This window comes from Pelodiscus sinensis, chromosome 27 (genome assembly GCF_052426305.1).
Source record: "Pelodiscus sinensis isolate ZL-2025 chromosome 27, ASM5242630v1, whole genome shotgun sequence".
Classification (NCBI taxonomy): Eukaryota; Metazoa; Chordata; order Testudines; family Trionychidae; genus Pelodiscus; species Pelodiscus sinensis.
In genome coordinates, this window is record NC_143078.1 from 15372537 (window position 1) to 15398235 (window position 25699).

Below are 25699 nucleotides of genomic sequence, written 5' to 3' on the forward strand. Positions count from 1 at the left end.
AACTGCATGAGGTGGATTCAGGAGCCGCCCCCGTGGCTAAGCCACAGGCTTGGTATTCAACCCCCCTGAAACCTCAGCCTAAAGCTCCTTGTGCAGTGCAGACCTTCGGGCCGGAAGGAGGACAGTTTGTGTGTCAGGGCTCTGGTTGGACTCGCTACAGATGCATCTGCTCTGTTCCCACGTGCGCTGCCTGCTGGGAGAACAAGCACGTGGGGAGAGGCTCACGAAGCAACAACCACGTGTGGCGCTTCGCCTTTGAAACCATGGGCCCCTGTTAAAACCCGCGGTAGCATCTTGGTTTCCCCACCGTGCAGCATCCCCTGGGTGCCTCCCTCTGGCTGCCCGTTGCATGGCCTCTGCTCAAGGCTTAAATACAGCCTTCGCCATCTACACACAGCACAGAACTTCCTCCTCATCCAGCCTCCAGTCCGGCCCGAAAACCCCTCTTCCTCACTCGGCAATGGCTAGCCTGCGGGTGTGCTGAGACCTGTCTCTTTCTCCTCCTTTTCTTTTGCTCCCGTGTCTGTGTCCACCTATTGTCTCTTGTTTTATACTTCGGCAGTAGACTCTAAGCAGGCAGCACTGTCTTCTTGTTCTGTGTTTGTACAGCGCCTAGCACAGCGGGGTCCTGATCTAGGCCTAGCGCTACTAGGAGCCACGTTAATTCAAATAATAGTACTAGGGCACCAGAGCAATCCATCAGAGCATGGGAAAGACAGGCAGTATGACAAGGGACCACCTGGGCTCAACATAGAGATCTGGGATGATATTAAAGTAAAAAGTCCTACAAAAGGTGGAAACTAGGTCAAAGTGCATAGGATGAATATAAAAAAATAGCACAAAAGTATGCAGGGACAAAATTAGAAAGGTGAAGGCGCAAAACGAGCTCAATCTAGATAGAGACATAATGGGTAACAAGAAAACTTTCTACAAATGCATTAGAAGCAAGAGAAAGACAAAAACAGGCTAGGCCCATTACTCAATGAAGAGGGGGAAACAACAAAAGATGATGTCAAAACAGCAGGTGCTTAATGACGTATTTATTTTGGTTTTCAACAAGAAAGCTGGTGGTGATTGGGCACCTGCCATAGTGAATGCCAGTGAAAATTGGATAGATTCAGTAGCTAACATAGGGAAAGAACAAGTTAAAATGTTACCAAGACAAATTAGATGTCTTCAAGTCACCAGGGTCTGAATAAATGCATCCTAGAATACTCGAGGAAATATCTGAACCATTATCTTTGAAAAGTCATGGAAGAAGAGAGAGATGCCAAAAACTGGAAAAGGCCATCCATAAAAAGGGGAATAAGGGCAAACCAGGGAATTACAAAACAGTCAGCTTCACTCCTGTACCAGGAAAGATAATGAAGCACATAATGAAGGAATCCATCTGCAAACATCAGGGGGTACGTCTACACTACAGCGCTAGTTCGAACTAACTTAGTTCGAATTAGTTAATTCGAACTAAGCTAGTTCGAACTAACGCATCTAGAACTAAAAACTAGTTCGAACTAGCGTTTTGCTAATTCGAACTAGCAAGTCCACATTGAGTGGACTCTGAACAGGGCTTAAGGATGGCCGGAAGCAGTGCTGGCAGGGCATCAGAGGAGGACTTAGAGCGTGGAGATGCTGTCTCAGGCTAGCCGAGGGCTGTGCTTAAAGGGACCCGACCCCCACCCCGGACAGACAGTTCTCAGGGGTGCCCCGCTTACAAACCAGTCCTGGCTTGGAGTGCCCGAAGTACCCACACTGGGCACATCACACCACTCGGCCATCAGACCGGCTGCACTTGCCGCAGGCTGCCATCTGGGGAGAGGGGACAATCGGGGGGCTGCAGGAGAGCTTCCACCCCCAGAAGCCCGCAGAGCCAGCCCAGTCCTCCCCATCGGGGGCTCGTGCCCCATTCCTCCCTCACCTTCTTCCACTTACCCTTCCCTAGCCCCCCTTCTTATTGATGTACAAAATAAAGGACACATGTGTTCAAAAATAGAAACTCTGTTTATTTAACAAAACTCGGGGAAACTGGGAAAAGGAGGTGGGAGAGGGGAAGAGAGAGGCTGGGAGAGGGGAGGGGGAAAACTGGGAGGAGGGAGCTGAAAGGGGGAAGCAAGGGAAAGGAGGGGGTGGGGAAACTGAAGGATCAGGGGTGGGGGTCTCGCCGGGCCGACCGCCTCCCAGTACAGCGAGGGAGGGGGCCTCGGCGTCCCCGGGGCGATGGGGTGGAGGGTGCGGAGGTTGAGGTGGGGGGTGTGGACATTGAGGAAGAGGTTGTGGGGGTTGAGGAGGGAGAGGTGGGAGGGGGAGCAGGAGTGGGAGGAGGGACAGCAGTTGGGGGGACAGCTGGTGCAGGATCAGCACGGGGCACCATGCTCTGCAGCAGGAGCTGCAGGTTGGTGCTCAGCCCTCGGACCTCAGACAGCAGCTCGTGGCGGACCTGCAGGTCTTCCTGCATCCAGGACCGCAGTGTGCGGTGCACGGCTTGCAGGGCCCCAAGGTGCTGGTCCCAGTATTCCTGCTCCGTGCTGGCAGTCCGGAGCAGGCCGCGGGTGCGGGAGCATGTCCCAGGCGGGGTGGTGTGCCCTGCACGAGCAGCTGGTGCAGCTGTAGAGAAAGAAGAGAAGGGGTCAGTTCTCCCTGGGGACGCAGAGGATGATGCCCAGCCCCCTCCCCAACTCCGCAACGTGAGGGTGACCATGTCCTGCACCGTCACAGCCGCTGTGCTTGTACAGAGGCCATGGTCAGGATGTCTGGCTCTCCCCGGGACTGGAAGCTGCCCCAAGACCGCACCCATGTCCCTGTGCCATGTATAGTGTGGCCGGGGCGGTGGGGGGAAAGGGGAGATGTCCCCTGCCTCCGTGTAGAGGGGACATGTGAAGGGAAATCATCCTGCTGGGTCCTGCCCCGGGGTCGGGAGCATGTCACGTCTCTTTGCACAAGCATGTGCCTATTGGGCAATGGCCCCTGGGTGTCACGCAGCTGGAGCCACCTGCCCAAGGGTGGCATGGCACGTGCTCGCACGTGTACAGGTGTCTGCGTGATCCGTGGAAGGCATGGCCCACGCGCGCGGTCCCTGGTCTCCCTGCCACCTCCCCCCCCGAACTACTTAATTCAAACTACTTACCCGGTACGGTCTCCCTGGACGACCCTGCCGACTCCGGTGCTGGGACATCCTGCGGTGGCCCCTCCGGTGTGCCCGGGTCAGGGCCCTCCAGTCCCGGCTCGCTGTCCCCCAGGCTGGCACGGACCGCCCTGCCCCCCAAGAGTCGGTTGAGGGCAGAGAAGTAGGGGCAGGTGGCAGCCCCTGCTGTGGCGCCACCCCTGGTGGCCCTGGCGTACGCCTGGCGCAGCTTTTTAATTTTAATGCGCACCTGCTCCTGGGTGCGCCTGTGTCCCCTGGTGGCCATGGCGGCTGCTATGCGGCCATAGACGGCCGCATTCCTCCTCCTAGTGCGGAGATCATGGACGTTGGGGGCCTGCCCCCAAACCTCAATGAGGTCCATGACCTCCGCACTAGTCCAGGAGGCCGCGCGCCGTCTACGGCCCCTGGCTGGCCCCTGGGTGCTGGGGGACTGGGCAGGGGACATGTCACTCCCACTGGCTGCCTGGCTCATGGTGGGGCCACTGCTTCGGGGCAGAGACTCCTGGCAGGGCTGGCTGTCTCAAGTGCCGTCTGGCCAGAGTCTACCCCTTTAAGGGCCCGGGGCTGGGGGAGAGGAGAAGAGTTTTCCTGGTTGTGCCCAGAGAGGCCACCAGGGGGAACCTGGGAAGGGCTAGCCTCCCACTAGTTCGAACTAAAGGGCTACACAGCCCTTAGTTCGAACTAGCTAGTTCGAACTAGGCGTTAGTCCTCGTAAAATGAGGTTTACCTAGTTCGAACTAAGCGCTCCCCTAGTTCGATTCAAATTCGAACTAGCGGAGCGCTAGTGTAGCACCTATTAAAGTTAGTTCGAACTAACGTCCGTTAGTTCGAACTAACTTTGTAGTGTAGACATACCCAGGAAGATAAGTACTATAACAGTCAGCATGGATTTGTCAAAAACAAATCTTGTCAAACCAACCTGATAGATTTTTTTGGACAGGTAACAAGCCTCGTGGATGGGGGAAGCAGTAGATGTGGTAGGCTAGGAACCGCCAGGTCCAGAGCCGCTGGGGTGAGGAAACACTAGGCCCAGAGCCGCCGGGGCCAGGAACCGCCAGGCCCAGAGGCTCCCGGGGCTAGGAACCGCCAGGCCCAGAGGTGCCCGGGGCTAGGAACCGCCAGGCCCAGAGGTGCCGGGGCTAGGAACCGCCAGGCCCAGAGGTGCCCGGGGCTAGGAACCGCCAGGCCCAGAGGTGCCCGGGGCTAGGAACCGCCAGGCCCAGAGGTGCCCGGGGCTAGGAACCGCCAGGCCCAGAGGTGCCGGGGCTAGGAACCGCCAGGCCCAGAGGTGCCCGGGGCTAGGAACCGCCAGGCCCAGAGGTGCCGGGGCTAGGAACCGCCAGGCCCAGAGGTGCCGGGGCTAGGAACCACCAGGCCCAGAGGTGCCCGGGGCTAGGAACCGCCAGGCCCAGAGGTGCCCGGGGCTAGGAACCGCCAGGCCCAGAGGTGCCGGGGCTAGGAACCGCCAGGCCCAGAGGTGCCTGGGGCTAGGAACCGCCAGGCCCAGAGGTGCCGGGGCTAGGAACCGCCAGGCCCAGAGGTGCCCGGGGCTAGGAACCACCAGACCCAGAGCTGCCAGGGCTAGGAACCGCCAGGCCCAGGCACAAATTAAGCACTGAGTGTCAGGCAAGAGACAGCAGCGGGATACGGACGGGTGAGGGAATCTACCAGAGAGACACTAATCCCCCCTCGCCTCCCACCATGCTGACTGCGGTTGCTGGAGTTGTTTATGAACTTGCATCTCCCAGCAGCCTGCTGGCTCAGGCGGGTCCCGTCTCTGATGGGCACGGACCCTTCCATACCCAGGCTCACTCTGCAACAGGTGCAGAGCAGTCACCTGGAGGACAACGGTAAGGCAGCCGAGAGCTCTGCCGTAGGGCCGGAGCCGTTCCTGAGATCAAAGGTGCAGACCAGGCCTTCACAGCTTGTCTCCACCTTGTGACTTCCCACAGGGAAGTCAGGGCTATAAAGACACAGAGGAGGGAGCCGGTCCTACCCCCCGTTTCCCTCTGTTGATAGCTCCTCCAGCCTCCTGGCCAATGGGTGGAAGTGACCCAAGCAGGGGTTCTGTTCCTGCCAGATGCTCCCTTTCATTCAATCCTGGTCCTTTGAACTTGTTCCATCCTCCCAGGCGCCTGCTCAGCTCCGTACAAACAGGGCTCCGGAGGCGTCCTTCACTGCCATGGAGGCAAGCCGGGAGCAAGAGGAGACAAGGGACTCCCCCACACATACGTGATTTTCTAGCAAGCAAACTCCAGCAAACTCACTTCTGATCCTCACTTCACAAGGTGCCTCTCTGGTCCCCTGCATCTTGCAACAGGAGGTGGGCAGCTCAAGTCACTGCCGTTTTGAGCTGCATATAGCCCTCGCTCCCAGGAGGCAGGACAATGCTATCCACTCCGTTGTACCACTGGGGAACTGAAGCCCAGAGAGATCAAGGGACTTGCTCAAGGTTATAAAGCTGCCTGAGTCAGAGCAGGGAATTGAGCCCACATCTCCTACAAAGCAGGCTGGCACCCAACCACTGGACCATCCCTGGTCTCCACCCTCCAGACTGTATTGCCCGCCTCCCCCTTACAGAATGACCTGTCTCACTTTCAGATCATATTGGGTGGCATTGCTCGGGCTGCTGTCGTGGAAAAGGCATCTCGTGTAGGGGTGGAATCTCTGATAGAGGAAAGTAGCAAGTCAGAGCCAATAAGAAACCTCTCCTGTCCCTAAAACCAGCAGCCAGGACTGTGAAAAAGACATTCCCTGTGGTATTTTCAGACCTGGTGTCTCCTAGGCACAACTTAAAATCCTATAATCACAGGGGGCAAGGACCTCAGGAGTCATCGAGTCCAGCCCCCTGCCCAAGGCAGGACCAACCCCGACTCAATCATCCCAGCCAGGGCTTTGTCAAGCCGGGACTTCAAAACCTCTAGGGATGGAGATTCCACCCCCTCCCTAGGGAACCCAGCCCAGTGCTTCCCCTCCCACCTAGGGAAATAGTTTTTCCTAATATCTGACCTAGACCTCCCTCACTGCTACTTGAGCCCATTGCTCCTTGTTCTGCATCTGCCACCACTGAGAACAGCCTCTCTCCATCCTCTTTGGAACCTCCCTTCAGGTAGCTGGAGGCTGCTCTCAACTCCCCCCTCACTCTTCGCTTCTGCAGACTCAACAAGCCCAAATCCCTCAGCCTCTCCTCAGAGGTCATGTCCTCCAGTCCCCGGTCTTGCACAGACAAGGGAGGGAAGCTCCCTTTTTAGGTGCAGATTACTTGAGCTCCTCCTCCCTCTGAGGAAGAGACTGGGGGGCGGTGGAAGGTGGGAGCCGAGCCATCGCCCTCAGCAGGGCTGTGACCAGCAAGCCGGCAGGCAAGATAAACCGCCATGATCAGATTTGGGGTTATTTCAGTTAATAAACCTGTTCTGGTGAAACCTGGCATTAATGCAAAATATGCGAAGGCCTGTTGTGACAACTGGCCTGTAATTTTTGCCTGCTTAGGCATTTACCATGGAAAGCAGGTCAAGCTATTTTCAATAAGCAGTGCTATGAACAGGTGCAAGAGAACGCCCACAAGAGAAGGCTGCCGACACAATTCAAGAACTTGCTGAGATCATCCATGGTGGGAACAGGAGATGTACAGCCAGAAGTTATGGAAGTCAAATTGATGGAGCAGTCATTAGGCTTAGTTGGTGGACAAAATACTGGGAGAATGGTCTATTCCATCCGGCATTCCCCGTTGGGAATCCCTGGAGAAAGACGAGAGAAGAAGAACGGGAGGGAGAAACAGATGGAGGCTACTGGAGCAAAAGCTGTCGCCCCACCATTTCCTGGGACCCGGGACTTGTTCCTCATCTTGAGAAACGGCCTGAGCAAGCTGGCTCCAGAAAGGGACGCAGATGACACAGCCCTGCCTCCAGCTTTGGCTTGATCCCCACCTGATACGAGATGAAATCGGATTTTAACAGCAGCTCCAACCCAACTAACTTCTTCTCTTTTCCCCGAGGGACAATTATAGGATCTTGGATACCGGCCAACGCAGCCAGACAAGGGCGGGTCTTCCCTCCGAAAACTCTCTCCAGCTAAAGAGAAACAAGGGTTGTTGTCAACATGAAATTCGGATTTAATGCTTCACGTTGCAAAGACTTGAACTTTTTTTCCTTCTTTCCTGTATTGTTAGCTAGAAGCCTTCCCCGCTTGGGTCCTTTAGGGCAGGGGGCGGGTGGTGTAGGGGGTGCAGGAGTCAGGGCAGGGCCTTGGAGATGTGGGGGCGAGAGAGTGAGGGTTGGGGGTTGAGGAGGGGTTCAGGGTGGAGGTCCCATCTGGTGGGGTGTCTCCCCCCAACCTTCCTGGCCACTAGAGGCCTTCTCTCCCCCAACCCCCAGCACAGCCCTTGGCTTCCAGGGACCTTCCCCTTCAGCGCTGCAGCCAAGGGCTGTGGGAGAGGGGTTTGGGCGGCAGCGCTCCTTACCACAAGATGGCGGAGCCATGACGACGCGTCGGGGTTACCCCGACTCCTGCACCCCCGTAGTGGCACGAACAGACCCCACCGGCCAGTAGAATAGAGGGAGTTTATTGCTTCTCCAGGATACAGCACAGCACAGATGTAATATGGTTACAGGGCAGGCCTAGGATGCCTCAGCTCCCCTTGAGATGGGGGAGACTGGGCCCCTAAATCCCAGCCCCTTTCCCTAGGCTGTTTCCTCCATGATACCAGACAGAAACTGCCCCACTTCCAGCTCTGCCCTCCGCCTTCCTCCCTTTGTTCCTCTCCCTGGGAGGTAACCAGTACAACAGGTTACCTACCTGACCCATCAGCTACTCTGCTGGGCCGTGCTGCAGCCAATGGGGGTCACCCACAGCCCAAGCCTAGCAACCAGCAAGGTACCAACACTATGTCACAACGGCATTGCCAGCCACTCTCCTGGTGATGTGGCTGCAGGGCCGGCCCGAGCCCTTTTGGCACCCTGGGCCCAGGCACGCGGCGCCACCCAGGGGTGCATGGCGCGTGCCCGCCCCTCCCCCAGAGTGCACGGTCCCGCCCCCAGGGCGCACGGTCCCGCCCCCAGGGCGCATGGCGCATGTGTGGGCCGGCTGAGGCTGCTGGCGCGCAGCCTGGGGCCCGCCCCCAGGGCGTGGGGTGCATGCACTGCCCAGCCCGGTCCGGCCAGTGCTATTGGCGCGCACGCTGGGCCATGTAGGGCCCCGCGGCCGTGGGGGGAAGGGCGCTGCTGGCCGGCGCCACGGGAGCCGGGCGGCAGCTGTAAGGGACGCCACGCGCCCCTTACAGCTGCCATCAGGCGCCCCCCATCGGTTGGCGCCCTGGGCAGCTGCCCGGCTTGCTCATGCCTCAGTCCAGCCCTGTGTGGCTGCCTCCTCTGGCCTCTCTGCATATAGCTGTCTCCTGCATGCTCACTGCCTCCAGTGGCCACGCTCAGTATTGCACAAACCCTGACCTTGCTTTACGTTAGGGTAAGAGGAAGCTGCCTGCCGAATTTGGTGGCCCTGGCTATTACTGTTTAGGAGGACTTCTTGAACAAACGGACTTGCAGACGGACAGACAGATGCACAAACCTCTAAAATATAGAGAGAGAGATTAAAAAGGTGACAAGGCTGTTTATTAAAAAGGTGACAAGGCTGTATACAAAGCCTAAACCTTGTTAGACATGTCGGACAGTGACTTGGCTATGCCAACACTTTTGGCCCATACGTTCATAGATTCTAGGCCAGAAGGTACTACTTTGATCATCTAGTCTGAGCTCCTGTATGCAGAATTTCCCCAATATAATTCCTGGAGCAGAGCTCTTAGAGAAACATTCAGTCTGGATTTTAAAACAGCCAGAGACGGAGAATCCACCCTGGCCCTTCGTAAATGACTCCAGTGGCTAATTACTCTCACCGTTAAAGACGTTCTCCCGATTTCCACTCGGAATTTGTCTAGCTTCAGCTTCCAGCCATTGGATCGTGTTCGACCTTCCTTTGCTAGTCTGAAGAACCCATTATTCAAAATTTGTGCAGATGCTTATAGACTGAAACCAAGTCAACCCTTTCAGCTTTTCTTTGTTAAGATAAATAGATTCAGCCGTTTGAGGCTCTCGCTCTCTCTTTCTAAGGCATGTTTTCTAATCCTCTTTCTCTGACCCCTCTCCAGTTTATCTGAAGTGGACACAATTCCAGGAGTGGTCACGCTAGTGCCATGGGACCAGATAAAGTTCGTTTTGATCTCTAAGGAAGCTAGCAATGTTTATTTGATGAATAGCTGTGTGTTCCACAGCTCCCCCGGTCTTTGAAGCTCGCTGGTTTGCAGTTTGGATTAACAGCTGGATTATGTGTGATGGATGTCATTGGCAAGGGAAAAGAACTGATCTCATCTCTAGGTCTGTCCCAAAGCTACAGAGAAGACTTTGTTAAAGGATAAGTGTAAATTTCTGGCATGCACCATTTGTTTATTAATCCGTGGTAGTCTGCCAATGTTTACACTGTAGCAATTTTCCTGATCGATAAAGATCCAGCGTTTGGTTACGTTACAACCCTCCCCCCTTCTCCCATCCCCTTCTGCTGAGTTGGCTTGGTAGCACCATGGAAGAAGGTGGAGAATTACACCCTGCTGGCGGACACCCTAATAGCCAGAGTCCTGGGCTTTGGGGATCCTAATAAAAAGGCAGTGGTGAGTGTGTAGAGTGTCAGCTGACGCTACACTCAGATCATGTGGTAGCTCACGGTGCCCAATGCCATCAGATGGCCCAGAGACATACACCCGGAGCACGTCACAGGACACCGACAACACCAAACGGCATGAACAAGACCGACAACAAGGGGCACCATCAGGGAAGTAGTCCAAATCCTTCCTTGACACAGACGGACCCAGGGACAATCCCCACCCACGTACATATCCGCTCTACTGCGACTGACTCTGTTAAACTTCCGATGGGTGACGTACCAAAAATGCTTATTCCCTACTGCTTACAAACTTGCACACCTAAATGGGGGTAAATGCTTGCTATATACTATATTTATCGCGTAAGTTTTCTAACCAAGACTTGTAATTTTTGATAATCAAGCTTGACCTGTGTAATGTGAATTTTTATTAAACATTAGCTTTAATAAAAGATGCGGAATAGCTAGCCTGCCCTGTTTAGTGGGTCTGTACAAAGAATTTGCTCTCACTTTTTTTAAAAATTTCATATCAATTCTAAACAAGACTGTATTTCTGACAGGGTTTTATCTGGAATAACCACAGAAAGGTGTTAAAACAAGAAAGAGACCCTTAGCAGAATATTCATTTAGACTGTGGCTATTCTTCCCAACCAAGACACTGCATGGCAGCATTCACTTGCTGACAGAATGGTTTGACATTTAATCTGACAGCTCTTCCAGGTTCGATTTGAATTCCCAGGCACCTTATAGAAAGTGCTACCTATTTGTAATCAGTTGTTTTCTGGGGGAGTGCCTTTTCCGTGTCTGGCAAATATATAGCTAGCCATTCAGATTAGGCACAATTTATTTTAAATCCAGGCACCTTTCCAAGGTTCATATCTCTTTAGTAACTAATGTTAGGAAAATGTTTGATGTAGATACAAATATTACATCAGCTGCACAGAAGGCTCTTTTCCAGGGTGTCGGGACTGGGTTCCAGACTCTCTCAACTTACTACTTCTCCTTTCCCCAAAAGGACAACTGCCATCATCTTGGATTCCAGCTAAAAACTGTCAGACAAGGGGGCTTTCCATGTAAGACACTGTCTCCGGTTAAAGGGAACAAGGGATACTGGTAGAATGAAAGCCTCATTTAATAACTTTGCATTTCAAATGTTTTAACTACAGGTTGGACCTCCCTGGTCTGGCACCCTCAGGATCTGACCGGTCCCAGACGAAGGACTCTGCCAGACCGTGGGAGGTCATTCCTGGACCCCTGCCACTGGGCCGACCTGCTGGCCTCCCAGCTGGCTCGCCACCTCCTGCTTACCCCACTGCCCTGCCGACCCTGCCGGGGAGCCATCGCAGCGGTGACTCCAGAATCCACCAAGCAGCTGTACATTGGGACTCCGGGACCCACCAGGCAGCTGCCACCACGCTGGCCCACTGGCCTCCTAGCTGGCTCCCCACCTCCTGCTGACCTGGTGGTTCAAGAGCCCCAGTGTGTGGCTGCCCAGCAGGTCTCGGAGCCCTAGTGTATGGCTGGCCAGTGGGTCCCGGAGCCCTAGTGCACGGCTCCCAGCCCTGCCAGGCAGCCACACGCCAGGTCTCCAAACCCACCCCCAGGCAGCCCTGCTGTCAACACCCTATGGGTAGCCCGCTGCCCTGCCTGCCCCACAGAGGTCCTTGCTGCTAGCCTTCCACCCGGACACTCTGGTCCTGTAACATCTGTGCTGGACTGTGGATGTTGCCAGACCAGAGAATCCTAGATAAGAGTTTCAGCCTGTACTTTTCCTTCTTTTCTGTCTTTTTATTAGAAAGTTAAGAGGCGTTTTCATGGTGTGCTTGCCTCCTTTCGAGCAGGCGGAAATCTCTGTATGCCAAACTCTGACCCTTAGGGTATGTCTACACTACCCCCCTAGTTCAAACTAGGGGGGGTAATGTAGTCATACGGAGTTGCAAATGAAGCCTGGGATTTGAATTTCCCGGGCTTCATTTGCATAAAGCCGGCCGGCACCATTTTTAAATGCCGGCTAGTTCGGACTGCGTGCCGCGCGGCTACACGCGGCACGAACTAGCTAGTTCGGATTAGGCTTCCTATCCGAACTAGCTGTACGCCTTGAATGAATGCAACAGCACGGCACTTATTAAAATCTCTCGCAACCTTTAAATAAAAAAATATGCTGAATCCATGAGCCTGTATCGATACTGTGGGCTAAAAGCTGCTTTTCTATACAAATTAAAAATGAGAGGCAAAACATCTAGCTGTTTGAGGTCAAGCTTTATAAACATTGCACAGCAGCTGTAAATAAGCAATATATTGACCACCATTTCCGTCATACTGAAAAGGTGCAATTCATGCGAATCTGAAAATACTGAACTACTAGGGGGCTGTAGGGTTCCAGGTGTCCGGTACTGAACCATTATTTGAGCCTTCCATCAGGTAAAAAAATTCAGAAAATACTGGACATGTGAAATATCTGGTATTTTCTGTATTTCCTGGCTCGGGCGTCTACCAGAACACGTGCAGCTTGAGCTGGCTGGGGCAGGGGGAGGATAGAGCATCTCAGGGAGGGTTTAATATAAAAAGAATGCAGCGTACCGGGATCTCGGAGAACAGACTTCAAAATGGCCACCTTAAAAGGGCAATTCCTGCTCTGCTCTTAAAAGGGCAAACTGGGGTTGTTTTTTTGGTCAGCTATTGTAAACTTTTCCCCTTTTTGATTAACAACTTTTCCCCTGGAGTACTGCCACCTTTTTTTTTTTTTACATTGGTCCCAGGAATTCGGTTTTTTTTTTTTTGCTTAACAGAATTTTTTTCCAGGTGTGTTTTTTTGGGGGGTGGGGAGGGGGTTTTGGTATTTTTTGTTAAACCATGTGGCAACCCTAGGGGGCTGCACCCTCTGCTCACTACTCTCGCCTACCCCCCCTCTCTGGCCCCTTTCGCTTCACTGAGAAAGCCTGGTGACACCGATGACGTGATGACGTCATTCTGTTGCACGTCTGGAACGTTCTATCGTCCGACAGGAAAAACTTTTTGAGAGAGAGAGAGATTATTGCTTAGATAAGTGGACGTAGCTAGATCAGGCACCATTGCTAGCAGGAAGAGCTCACCAACAGCTCAGCATGCTGGGTGCACTTTGGGTGCTGAGTTCTTTAGTAAATCAACGTGCACTGATTGCACATGGGAATTTGGCCCTGCACGGTAGTGGGACTCATGACGGGGGAGTGCTTCAAATGCTCTAGGGCAGGTGAGTCCCCTGGTCTGGACCATGCTTTCCATCCCCGAGCAAAGCATTCTCCACGCTGCTCCGGCCTGGTATTTGTGAATGTGCATTTATGGGGGACACGTGCTCCCCGCCAGGCAGACGGATTCTGGGCTCCCTACCCGGAGCACTCAAGCCGCTGTTGATCTCTGCTACCCACTGCATGGGGCAGCGCTGGCTGTGAGCAGCACGTTTGTCTCACGGGCACGGGATTCTGAACATTCCAACGTGGCCGGGGCATCTAGCCCAGTAGCCTGTCTGCCGACAGTGGCCAGCACCAGGTGCCCCAGAGAGGGTGGACCGAAGACAATGATCAAGCGATTTGTCTCCTGCCATCCCTCTCCAGCCTCTGACAAACAGAGGCCAAGGACACCATTTTATCCCCTGGCTAATAGCCTTTTATGGACCTAACCTCCATGAAATTATCTAGCTTCTCTTTAAACTCTATTATAGTCCTAGCCTTCACAGCCTCCTCTGGCAAGGAGTTCCACAGGTTGACTAATCGCTGTTCTTCAAGGGCAGCTGCTCTTCAAGGGCAGTAAGGTTGCAATTTCAATGAGCCTCTAAAAAGTGGTACTAACGATCCGCAGGGGTCATTGAAGAATTGTTAGGTGCAAACAAGAAGCAGGAGAGATGCTGTGTTGGCCACAGATCAATCATGACATTACTTATGTGGTAGCAAACTGCTTTGCATGCTTACAATACAAGCCGTGCCAACAGGCAGTGCCACCGGGAACTCACCCAGCCCCACAAAGGCCTTAGGAGAAGGTGAGGCCTGATTTATTTCCCTGGCAATCAAAGGCGTATTTAAGAGTCAGAAATTGGCACCCGGCACAGAACTAACAGCAAGCATGAGAGAGCCGGCATGAAGGGAATCTTCTCCAGCCATGGAATGCCCGATGAAGTCTTTAGTGCGAATGGGTCACTATTTTCCAGGGCAGGTTAGGCAATTTGCCAGAGACTGGGATTTTCATCACAAAGCATCAAGTCCAAATTGCCCCCAATTGCATGGACTCCCGGAAAGGTCTATAGGGAAGTAACACACTTTATGAAAAAGGCTTTTGCGAGGAGGGGGGGGGGTAATTTGTTTAAAAAGCCGAAGAGCATGCCTGGAGAATGGCTTTCCTCCAGCTCCATTACTGACGGGAAGAAGAACCAGAGCTAATTTACCAGTCACTGATAACTCGCTGAAATCGGAGACAATGAAGATAGAACATGAAAGCCAATCAGAAGAGGAAGCAGAATTATTTTGACAAGAGTGCCCCTGTGTGACGTAGTGGGGGTACCTGGCTGGTTTCTATGCTGCTGGCTCTGGGGTAACCCCCACTGGCTGCCGTGGGTACCAGGACCCAGAAAAACAGGATGAGTCACTATGCAACCAGTATGGCCAGACACCCCCCATGGAGAGGAACAAAGGAAGGTGGAATGCTGCCCTGGCTGGGGGGCAGGGCTGGAAGAGAGTTAGTTAGTTGCTGTCTGAGAGCATGGAGGAGACAGCCTAGGGAAAGGGGCTGGAGTTTAGGGGCCCAGTCTCCCCCATCTCAAGGGGGCCTGAGGCATCCTAGCCCAGCTCTGTGACCAGATTACATCTGTGCTGTGCTGTATCCTGGAGAGGCAATAAACTTCCTCTATTCCACCGGCTGGTGCAGTCTGGTTGTGCCATTTCGGGGTGCAGGAGACGGGGGACCCCCAACGCGCCGTCACACCCTGATCTCCCACTTGCTCCTCTCATACTTGGAGCTAAGGGAGTAGCATTAAAAAACAGCTGCCTCCAAGGTCTTATGTAGCCCAGGCAGACAGTGGGGGAGGGGAAGCACATTTCAGCGTAATCAGAGAGATCCAGGAGTAATCCCAGAAAGTTCCAAACCATTGACAATGGATGTGGACTCTGGTGCTTCCCACTGGCTGATCCTTTATCACCAGCAGACAAAAGTGAAACTGGCGAAGAGCAAGACAAGAACTTGGACCCCAGTGAGAGGCTGATCAGAGAGGGAAATAAACCATCCGGAAAGATTCAGAGACTCGCTAACCTGCTCGGAGAAGGAGGAAGTGAGCATTAAAGACTCGGCCCGGAGAGATGCGCTGGCAACCTCTCCTGCCGAGGAAGCGGGCACATTGGGTTAATGGATATGTAGCAGATGGGTTGAGCACAGAACGCCTGTGTTATTAGATAGCAGCTAGCTGTGTGTTTATGTTCCTGTGTATTTAAGAGCTAATGAGTGTTTCTTTAAGAGGGAAGATGCAGAGAGATGTTTGTGGAAGTTTACAATCTAGAGACACTCACTCCTAAGGGACAGCGTGATGAATATAGGAGATAAGTGCCCTGGAAGCTGGGGTGGAGGACCCAGAGTTCACCACAGACACGTTCGAGTTTGTTTTATTCCTCTCGTATTCACTGCTTTGCTGTTTTTAATGGCCCCCAAGATGCAGCATGCGTCCTTCTCCCTCGGCCCTGGGGAACACAGCAGAGAGGAGCCAGCCTCTGAATCCAGCCTCCAGATGGTCAGGGAACTTCCTGCAGTACCTATGCAGGGAAAGCCACACAGCTCCAGCCCCGCAGGTAGGAAACAATGCAGCCCCCCCCTCCCGCCGCATCATAGCGAGCTGTCCCAGCCCTGCACAGACCCCGCCTCTCCAGCGGCTTGGCACCCCCCTGCGCCCCGCACATCTAGCAATCATGCCCCATCGGCACCATCCTGCGTCTAGCAGCCATGCAGCTCTCCCGCCTGAGTGTGCGCCCAGAGCCTCTACCCAGCCCCTGTGCCAGCGTTTGGGGTCTCTGCCAAGAAAAGGCCGTGGAACCTGGCAGCCGAAGAACAGTGGATAAGTGAAGGGGTTAAATATTTCCGATCAGAGCTCCAGGGTTCACACAAAGGGCATTCCCTGATTCACACCCAGCACTGGGCCCAGGCACAATACAGTGACGTCTGACGTCAGCCACCCTACTAGCAAGGAGGGAAAGGATCCCAGAATTTCTTAACTTCTGAAGTGTCGCCAAGGCCCCCGGCCCCACGGGGAAGGCAGCTCTGCGGAGGAGCAGGTGGCAGCCAGCACCGGACCAGCGAGAGCCCCACATCACACGGATACCCCAGAATCATTATATCACACTCCTGGCGGCCATGCCCCACTCGAAGCCAGGAGGCACGCCTGGGTTGTCTTCACATTCCAGCTGTCTGAAGCCTGCCAGTGCCACACAGCTAAACCCGCCTTTGTTGTGTGCTGGTCGGGGAGTGTGTGTGTGTGTCCGTGGCACATGGTAGCAGAGCGATTCCCAGCCACGTTCTAAAGATACACACCCTGCAGGAGGTGTTGAAGCAAAGCGTGCGGGCAGGCCAGAGTGCAGCTTGGTGTCAGGGCCAGCCTCTGGGCCTGTTCTCCCCAGAGGATCTAGGGCAGCCGGTCACTACCGGCGCCCCTGGCAGAGCTGTACACCTTGCCGGCATGCTGGTCCGTCTGTGCATCTGTTGTGTAGAGCACGATGGACAGACAGACAGGCCCCCTTGCCATCCAGACCACGTGGGGCGGAGACACGGGGCAACGGCCAGACGCTGAGCGTGGCCCTGCCGCTGTCAGTCCCTGATCTCAGCGAGGATCTGTCTTTACGCCAACCCCAGCAGCGTCCTTCTCGATCGCAAGGGGGCAGGTCAGGCTCTGCTGCACGCAGGGGGACTCCTACCTGAGGGGGATCTTCACGCGCAGGTAGCGGTCCACGGCGATGGCCAGCAGGGCCAGGATGGAGCTCTCGGTCAGGATGAGGACAGGGCAGGCCAACATGAGGCAGGTGTAGAACTCAATGTGGGGCCCCACGTTGATAACGATGGCGAGCGGGATGACCAGGGCCCCCACGGCCACGTCAGCCACGGCCAGCGAGACGATGAAGCTGAAGGTGGCATCCTGCAAAGCCTGGTTCATCCGGACAGCCCAGATCACCAGGATGTTCCCAGGCACGGACACCAGGGCAATCAGCACTTCGATGGTGATGTAGGCAGCCTGGAAGGCAGAGATGGGCTGGGCCATAGTGTCCCGGGCCCACGGTGACAGGGCCCCTCAGTCACCTGAAAACACACGGAGAAGAGTTACCCCCGGCACAGCTATTACCTAGAACCCACCAGCTGGAGATCAGCTGTGGGGACAGCAAGCCACACCTGTCCACCCTTCGCTGCCTCCCTCATTGGCCCACCACTCAACCCCCCCACCTATCCCCCCCAGCCACCCCTCCCCACCTGTTACACCCTCCTCCAGTCACCCCTTCCCCACACCTGTCTATTCCTTGCTGGCCACCTCCCTCGCTGGCCCACCACTCAACCCCTCCCCCAACCTGTCCCCCCAGCCACCCCTCTCACCTGTCACACACCCCTCCAGCCACCCTTCCATCTGTCCGCCCTCCCTCACCAACCCCCACCCATCCACTATTCCCCCACCGGTCCACCCCCTTGTGGCCACCTTCCTTGCCGGCCCACCCTTCAACACCCCCCTCCCCCACTTGTCCTCCCTTCCTTGCTAACCCACCCTGCTACCCACGCACCCCCTTGCGGCCATCTCCCTCACTGGCCCACCCCTCAGCCTCCCCTCCACCACCGTCCACCCAGCCACCCCTCCCTCCTCACCTGCCCACCAACCACTCCTCCCTCCCCTCCTGTCTGACCCACGCCTGCCCACCCCTCAACCCCCGACCCGCCCAAGGGGGTTGGGTGGACCAGCGGAGGGAGACTGAGGGGGAGGGCAGGCGGGGGTCGGACAGGTGGGGCGGGAAGGAAGCAGGGACGCACCTGTCCGACCCCCGCCTGCCCTCCCCCTCAATCTCCCCCCGCCGGTCCACCCAGCCACCCCTCCCCCACCTATCCGATCCCCGCCGGTCCACCCAACCACCCCTCCCCCACCTATCCGATCCCCGCCGGTCCACCCAGCCACCCCTGCCCCGCTTGCTCTCCCCCTCACCTAGGCAGGTCCTTGCGCCCCGGGCGCCTCCCCCCGGCTTCCCGGCTCCGAAGCGGCTGCGTCCCGCGCCCCGTCCGCTCCCGGCTGGCAGGCGACGCGCGGGGGGCAGCGGCGGACCTGGCCCATCCGAGAAGCCGCCTGGGCTCCCGGGGTCGCCTCCCGCTGCCTGCGCCCCAGCGCGCTGCCGGGCCCGACCCCCCGCGTCCGCAGCCGGCTCCGCGCCCTTGGCAGCCCGGGCAGGGCGCTCGGCAGCGGCCCGGCCCCGCTGGTCCCGCAGCGCGCCCGCCCGTCACATGGCCCGCGCCGCGCTCAGCCCCGCAACATTTGAAAGCGTCCGCGGGGCCCGCAGCGCGCCGGGCCGGGCAGGGGCGCGGAGCCCGGCGGCTGCAGCGGGGAGGAGGCAGCGACGCGCCCCAGCCCCGGCTCCGCACCGCCTGCGAGCGCGCCCGGCCGCAGGCTCCCCCCTCTCCCGGCGCGCCCCGGCCGCAGGCTCCCCCCTCTCCCGGCGCGCCCCGGCCGCAGGCTCCCCCCTCTCCCGGCTCGCCCCGGCCGCAGGCTCCCCCCTCTCCCGGCGCGCCCCGGCCGCAGGCTCCCCCCTCTCCCGGCGCGCCCCGGCCGCAGGCTCCCCCCTCTCCCGGCGCGCCCCACCTCTCGCCGCCCGCTGCGCTCCGCGACCTGCCCCGCGGCGTCCGCCCTGGGGCTCAGCTGCAGCGCCCGGCGCAGGCTGCCTTGGCATCCCCCTCGCTCCGCGCCGCGCTGGAAAGTGCCCGCGGGCTCCGTGCGTCAGGGGACCCGGCCCGGCCCCGCGGCGGGACTCCCGGGGGCGGACTCCCCCAGCCCCTCCTGGGCCGCTCCCAGCCCAGCCCCAGCGGAGCTGGCGGGAAGTGCCTGGGACCGAGGAGATGCGCAGGGGCTGGAAGAGCGACCGGCCTCGCCCCCCCTTGCACGTGTGGGGGAGCCGGGGGAGATGCGCTCGGGCACTGGGTTCTGGCAGAGACCGCCTGGCTCCCACTGGCCGGGGCGGGGCGGGGCGGGGGTAGAGCTGGGTGTGAAGAGATGCCGGCCACCTTCAAGGCCACACCTGTGCCGTGCACGAAGCGGGTGAGCCCCGCAATCCTGCTCTCTGTGGCATTTCCTGCTCCCTTGCCCCTTGTATCCCCCCTAGCTGTGTTCTCAAGGCGGTTGTGCGGACCACTTGGAGAAACGTTGCCCCAAAGCAATGCACCGTCTGCGTTCACATGGAGCCTGCGGGGTAACTCCGGACCCACAGCCAGCACCGACAGTCCTAAAATCACCTTAGATCCTACCGGGAAGAGACCTCAGGAGTCCAACTCCCTGCCCGAAGCAGGACGTGCACGAATTGCAGAGACTCGGGGCTGGATTTACAGCATCTTCCAGGCCCCGCAGCCTGCACAGACCTTCGTTTGGCACACCTTTTAGGGGAAGGAAGGCATCCCGGGAACGCTGGCACTGCAGGGAAATCCCACCCTGCAAGGACCCCCAGTTTACAGAACTAGATTTGTCTTATATTAACTATTAGGTATCGTTCAAGCAAGCGTCTCGTTCCACTGTGGCATGAGCACACACTGTGACACATGCAACTCCATCGCCCTTTACTTTTGTGTCCCAAACCTCATAGACTCATAGACTTTAAGGTCAGAAGGGACCATTATGATCATCTAGTCTGACCCCCTGCACAGTCCAGGCCACAGAATCTCACCCACCCCCTCCTAGAATAATCCTCTCACCTAGATCTCAGATATTGAAGCCTTCAAATACTTTGAAGGCCCCAAGATACAGAGAATCCTCCAGCTGTGATCTGTACCCCATGCTACAGAGGAAGGCGAAAAACCTCCAGGGCCTCTGCCAATCTAACCTGGAGGAAAATTCCTTCCTGGCCCCAAATATGGCGATCAGCTAAACCCTGAGCACGTGGGCAAGACTCACCAGCCAGACACCCAGAAACCTTTCAACTGTTGAGCTCACTCCGCTCAGCTGCCTGATGTTCCCAGGATTCAGCAAGGATCCGCACTGCGCTCTCTCTCGGGGGAGTTACTTTTGTTCTTTCTTGTTCCAAACTACATGAGAGATCATTTGGATTTGGAACAATCCGCCACTGGGGGTCCGCAGACTGTGTCTAAGATTCCCAAAGGGATTTGCACCTCCCTTGGAACATTTGTAGGGGTCCACCCATGAAAAAAGAGTGAAAACCACTGATTTAGAATATGTTTGCTCTTTGTGGTCAGTGGAAACAATGCAAGTATCTAAGAGCACGGCGGCGGTTAAATGTATTTATTTATCCCCACACACACCTGTTAGGCAGGGCAATGCTATTACCTGAATTGGACAGATGGGGAACTAAGGCTCAGAGGGACTCAGGCATGTGTGCACGTTGGCTTAGAGATGTAATTCCCAGCACAGACACACATGCCAGCTCTGTGCCAGCTACCCCCTAACCATAGCAATGGGGCTGTGATTTCACCTGGAGCTAGCCACCCACGTTCCGCCCCACCTCCCCCCTGCACACGTACTATCCATTCTGGAACTCACCTCCCAGCTGCCATGGGCACATACCTTCCTTTAGTGTCTGGTTCAAAGTCATGCCAGGCATCTGTGCCAGAGCAGGGAATAAACTGAACCTGCCTTTCAAAGACCCAGACTAGCACCCGACCCACTAGCCAGCTTTCCTCCAAGAGACAGCGAAGGAGCTAGAAACCTGCCTTCTGGTTCAAAACACCTGATCCCTGAGAAAAGCTGAGGGGCCTACTATGGAAATACGGGACTGTTTCCAGTTTCACTAACAGGAGGAAAAAGGGTTTTTTTTCTCTGTTGGTTCAAAATGTGTTTTTACACAAATGTTGTCAAGGACATTGATTTTTTTTAAAAAAGATCATTTTTCCTACTGACATTTTTCAACTGACATAGCGGGATGTAGGTTTTCCACTGGCACTAGGTGACTTTCCGTATAAAGTCCTGCTGGAGGTTCTTAAAATGCAGGAGGTGCCCAAAACTAGAAAAGGGAACTTCAGAAAAGGGCAACAAAAATTATTAGGGGTTTGGCATGGGTCCCAAATGAAGAGGGATTAAGAACACTGAGGGTTTTCAGCTTAGAAAAGAGGAGACTAAGAGGGGATAGGATAGAGGTTGATAAAATCATGACTGGTGTAGAGAAAATGAATAAGGAAAAGCTATCGACTTGTTCCCATAAGACCTAGGGGTAACCACATGAAATTAATGGGAAGCAGGTTTCAAACAAACAAAAGGAAGTTTGCATAGTCAAAACAGCGCATAGTCAACCTGTGGAACTCCTTGCCAGAGGAGGTTGTGAAGACCAGGATTTTAACAGGGTTCAAAAAAAGAACTAGATCAATTAATGGAAGTTAGACCCATCAATGGTTATTAGCCAGGATGGGTAGGAATGAAGTCCCTAGCCTCTGTTTGTCAGAGGCTGGAAATGGTTGACAGGAGAAGGATCACATGATGATTCCCTGTTCTATTCACTCCCTTTGGGCATCTGGTATTGGCCACTGTTGGCAGACAGGACGCTGGGCTAGATGGACCTTTGGTCTGACCCAGACTGGCCGTTCTGTTAACTAATCTAGTAGCTGAAAGATCTAAATTCCATCTAAGGGCACAAATGGAAGGAGAAAATAGCTCTGGATTTCTAGCCAGTCTGCCAAAGCTTTCACTGAGTTCTGGCAAAGGTTGCACATACATTTTGCAGAAAAGAATAAGGAAGTGTGCTTAGCTGTGATTGACACTTCTTTCGAGGTGGCCATATGAACACTCCTTTGACCCCGCCCAGCGAGACGCTGCCTGATGTTTGCCACTTGTCAGTCACCTGACCAGTGAACTTGAGATAACGAGCCACTGTTTGCACCTCAGGAATTTCAAATATTCCTCGGAGTATTCAAGCACCCAGCTTATCAGCCAGCAGCAAATGGACCAGCGGAGCTGTGGGCGGGAACTTGGACTGGGAATGACGGACCAAGAAGTGTTAGAGCGCTCTGGCGCCACCAGCTTGGCGGGATCGTTTTCCACTGCTGTGCTGGATCGATGTCGGACATCAGGAGAGCACAGACAAGACGGGCAGGTGAAGCCCAGAGCAGGGGGACCATGTCTTGCCAACGAAGTGGGGGTTTTCTATCCATAAATAACAGGACTTTGTGAGAGCCGCTGCTAGCATGTCTCCTGCCGGTGAGATGGCATCATGGGCTTGTTATTTATGACTTGTACTATGGAGGTGTAAGGGGTCAGGTCCCCATTGGCCGAGGTGCTCTACAAACACAGCACAGGGGCAGTGTAGCTGGCAATGTAAATGCCAGACAACGTGTGGACTTGGCGAATGATTACAGCGCGCAGATGGGGGCAGGCACAAAGCGACAATGAGGCCACTGTGAGCGGTGTGACAGCAGCCACCCCCCGGCAAGTTCTTTAGCCACGTCCCAGCAGAGGAGGATGCTCAGAGGCAGGCGCACCTGGGGGTGACTAGTGGGGGGCACGCAGTTGCCTAGCGTGGGGGAGGCTGGCTCCATTGGCCTCTCTACAGCAGCGATGAGAGAACAAGGCACCGGCCATAGACCAGGCTGGGCCTCAAAAGCAAAGCTGAAGAGTGAGTGTTTGAGGTGCCAGGGAGGGGTGGGGCGGCCAAGGGACAGGCAGAGAAGGGTGGATATGGCCAAAGCACCCTGCCCTACCCCCACAAAGGATGCTGCTTACTCCCCTGGCGCCAGAGGAATGCAGACTCCTTAAGCAGAACAAAGGCCTAGCCCATGCAAACTCCTGCCTGGCTCCTGGCTGCACTGGGTGGGAATCAGAGCTCCTGGGATACTGGTTCTGGCTGGCAAAAGCTGCTGCAGCGAATGCAAAACCCAAAGGCGACAGCAGCTGGCATGTTGCTTGCCTGCCTCCTTCCTCCCCCCCTCGCCTCCAGCTGGCAGGGAAAGCCTCCTCTGCCCCCTCCCCTCAGCCACATGGCTTGAAAGGGTCCCTCACTCTTCTCCCCCACCCCTCCCTGGGCGGGCTATTCTGCGTTCAGCCAATAGGAATGAGGAGCTGTGGCCAGCAGAGCCAATGGCAGGGCTGGGTGCTTCTGCCGCACTTTTTTCAAACTGGACGCAGATTTCACCCCGCACGCACCCCACACTCCTGCCACCCGGCACCAGGCTGCTGCTCCAGGCACCTGCACGGTAGCCCGGCTTTGGCTTTACAGTCAAGAACCAGACATGCACTGTCTCACCACACCCGCTGCTCACACCACACCGCAGCGTTGCTCTTTGGCCCTGTCCAACCCGCCTCGCGGCTTGGGACTGGCGAGACCCCAGCCGGGGAGTTTGTTCTTCCATTCAGTCACGCTTGGCTGGGAGAGTCTTTGCTTTGCCCTCCATGCGTTTGGGGTCAGGCTACCAGGCAGGTCCCTAGCAGCTGCTACATGCAAATGGTGATTCCTCTGGGAAGGATTAGGCCTTGCCAAACCTCCCCAGGGCTGCGCTTTTCTAGGACCTTTTCCGCAGCTCTCCCTTTAAGGAGGAGCTGCTGCTCCTTTACGTGCAGGGTCGACACGTAACGGGGGGAGGGCACAAGGGTTCTGACCAGCTGCTGTTGGGGGAGGGGGAGGCTGGCACCCACAATAGGAGTCCTACCCCTCTCCCCTGCAGTCACCTGCAGCCATGGGAACAAGGTGAACCCATCCCCACTTTCCTGCCTTTGCTCGCACAGGTGCAGCTGTAGCCACAGCTGGCTCTTGGCAGCCCCGATCAGCCCAGAACAGGGTGTTACTGCGCCGCCCCAGCAAGTCCCTCTGGCTGGGTGTCACCTAGCGGGGCAGCCGCCGCAAAGGCAGGTTTGTGCTCCCAGCCACAAAGCAGAGTGAAGCTGCCGAGGGAAGTCTGATCAAGGCAGCAGGAGGCCCGAGTTGGCATCTCTGAGCCAGACCGTAGGTGAGTCATGGGACTCCTGCAGGCCTGCTCCCGCTTTAGTCAGCACAGCTACAAATAGCCGTGAAGCCGCCTTACCCTGCCTGGCATCCTGCATGAACCTTCCTAACGCTCTCTCCTCCCAGGTCTGCGTGAGGATCCCCTTCTCCTCAGCTGCCCCTCCCTTCTGGGGCAGTCCCAGGTACAACTTCCTTCCTGTCAGCCCTCTGTGGTTCCTTTCTCAGAGATGGGAAATTCCCACCTACCTCTCTTCCAGGCCTCCCGTCCTTCCTGCTGCTGCAGTTCTGCCTTTTCAGGAACCACCTCGTCTGGTTCTCCCCAGCTGGGCTCAGTCCTTGGTACCTGGCTCCCCTCCAGGTGCTGCACAATGGGCTAACCGAGCTTCCCAGCTCCCCTATGCCCTGTCACTGCTGGTGTGGGCTGTGTGTCCGACCGCACAGCGTGGAATGGGAGACCACATGGCTGTGTCTACACTGGCATACTCCTTCCTAGATAGTTGCTTCCCATTCTGAATGTGTGAAAGGGTTTTTCTGACATTGGTAGTCCTTATGCTACAAGGAAGAAGCCTTTTTGCACAAGCACTCTTTTGGAAAAAGGCATGTGTGAAAGGGGAAGAGGGCATTTTCAAAAGAAGAGGAAAAAGCACAGGTGCTCTGGTGGCCACACTGTCCATACTCATCACAGCTGAAATGTGACAGAGCGTCCAGTCAGTGTGGACGCTATCTTTCGAAAAAGCAGATGGATTTTTCGATGCGCTTTGGCAGTGTGGACATTCTCTTTCGGAAGAAGTTGTAGAATCATAGAATACTAGGACTGGAAGGGACCTTGAGAGGTCATCGAGTCCAGTCCCCTGCTCTCATGGCAGGACCAAATACTGTCTAGACCATCCCTGATAGACATTTATCCAACCTATTCTTAAATATCTCCAGAGATGGAGATTCCACAACCTCCCTGGGCTATTTATTCCAGTGTTTGACGACCCTGACAGTTAGGAACTTTTTCCTAATGTCCAACCTAAACCTCCCTTGCTGCAGTTTAAGCCCATTGCTTCTTGTTCTATTCTCAGAGGCCAAGATGAACAAGTTTTCTCCCTCCTCCTTATGACACCCTTTTAGATACCTGAAAACTGCTCTCATGTCCCCCCTCAATCTTCTCTTTTCTAAACTAAACAAACCCAATTCTTTCAGCCTTCCCTCATAGGTCATGTTCTCTAGACCTTTCATCATTCTTGTTGCTCTTCTCTGGACCCTCTCCGATTTCTCCACATCTTTCTTGAAATGCGGTGCCCAGAACTGGACACAATACTCCAACTGAGGCCTAACTAGCACAGAGTAGAGCAGAAGAATGACTTCTCGTGTCTTGCTCACAACACACCTGTTAATACATCCCAGAATCATGTTTGCTTTTTTTGCAACAGCATCACACTGCTGACTCATTCAGCTTGTGGTCCACTATGACCCGTAGATCCCTTTCTGCCGTACTCCTTCCTAGACAGTCGCTTCCCATTCTGTATGTGTGAAACTGATTGTTCCTTCCTAAGTGGAGCACTTTGGATTTGTCTTTATTAAACTTCATCCTGTTTAACTCAGACCATTTCTCCAATTTGTCCAGCTCATTTTGAATTATGACCCTATCCTCCAGAGCAGTCACAACCCCTCCCAGCTTGGTATCATCTGTAAACTTAATAAGAGTACTTTCTATGCCAATATCTAAATGGTTGATGAAGATATTGAACAGAGCCAGTCCCAAAACAGACCCCTGCGGAACCCCACTTGTTATACCTTTCTAGCAGGATTG

General features: G+C 55.4%; 1 protein-coding gene across 1 annotated transcript in view; it reads right to left on the reverse strand.

The window, feature by feature from the left end:
* ADORA1 (adenosine A1 receptor) overlaps positions 1-18542 on the reverse strand; it is a 66398-nt gene extending 47856 nt beyond the window's left edge. The window contains exons 1-2 of the mRNA XM_075910519.2: positions 17967-18542; positions 16705-17083 (exon numbers count right to left, since the gene is read on the reverse strand). Coding sequence (XP_075766634.2) covers positions 16705-17045 — 341 coding nt within the window. The 5' untranslated portion in view covers positions 17046-17083; positions 17967-18542. The remainder of the gene's footprint in view (positions 1-16704; positions 17084-17966) is intronic.
* Positions 18543-25699: the final 7157 nt, after the last annotated feature.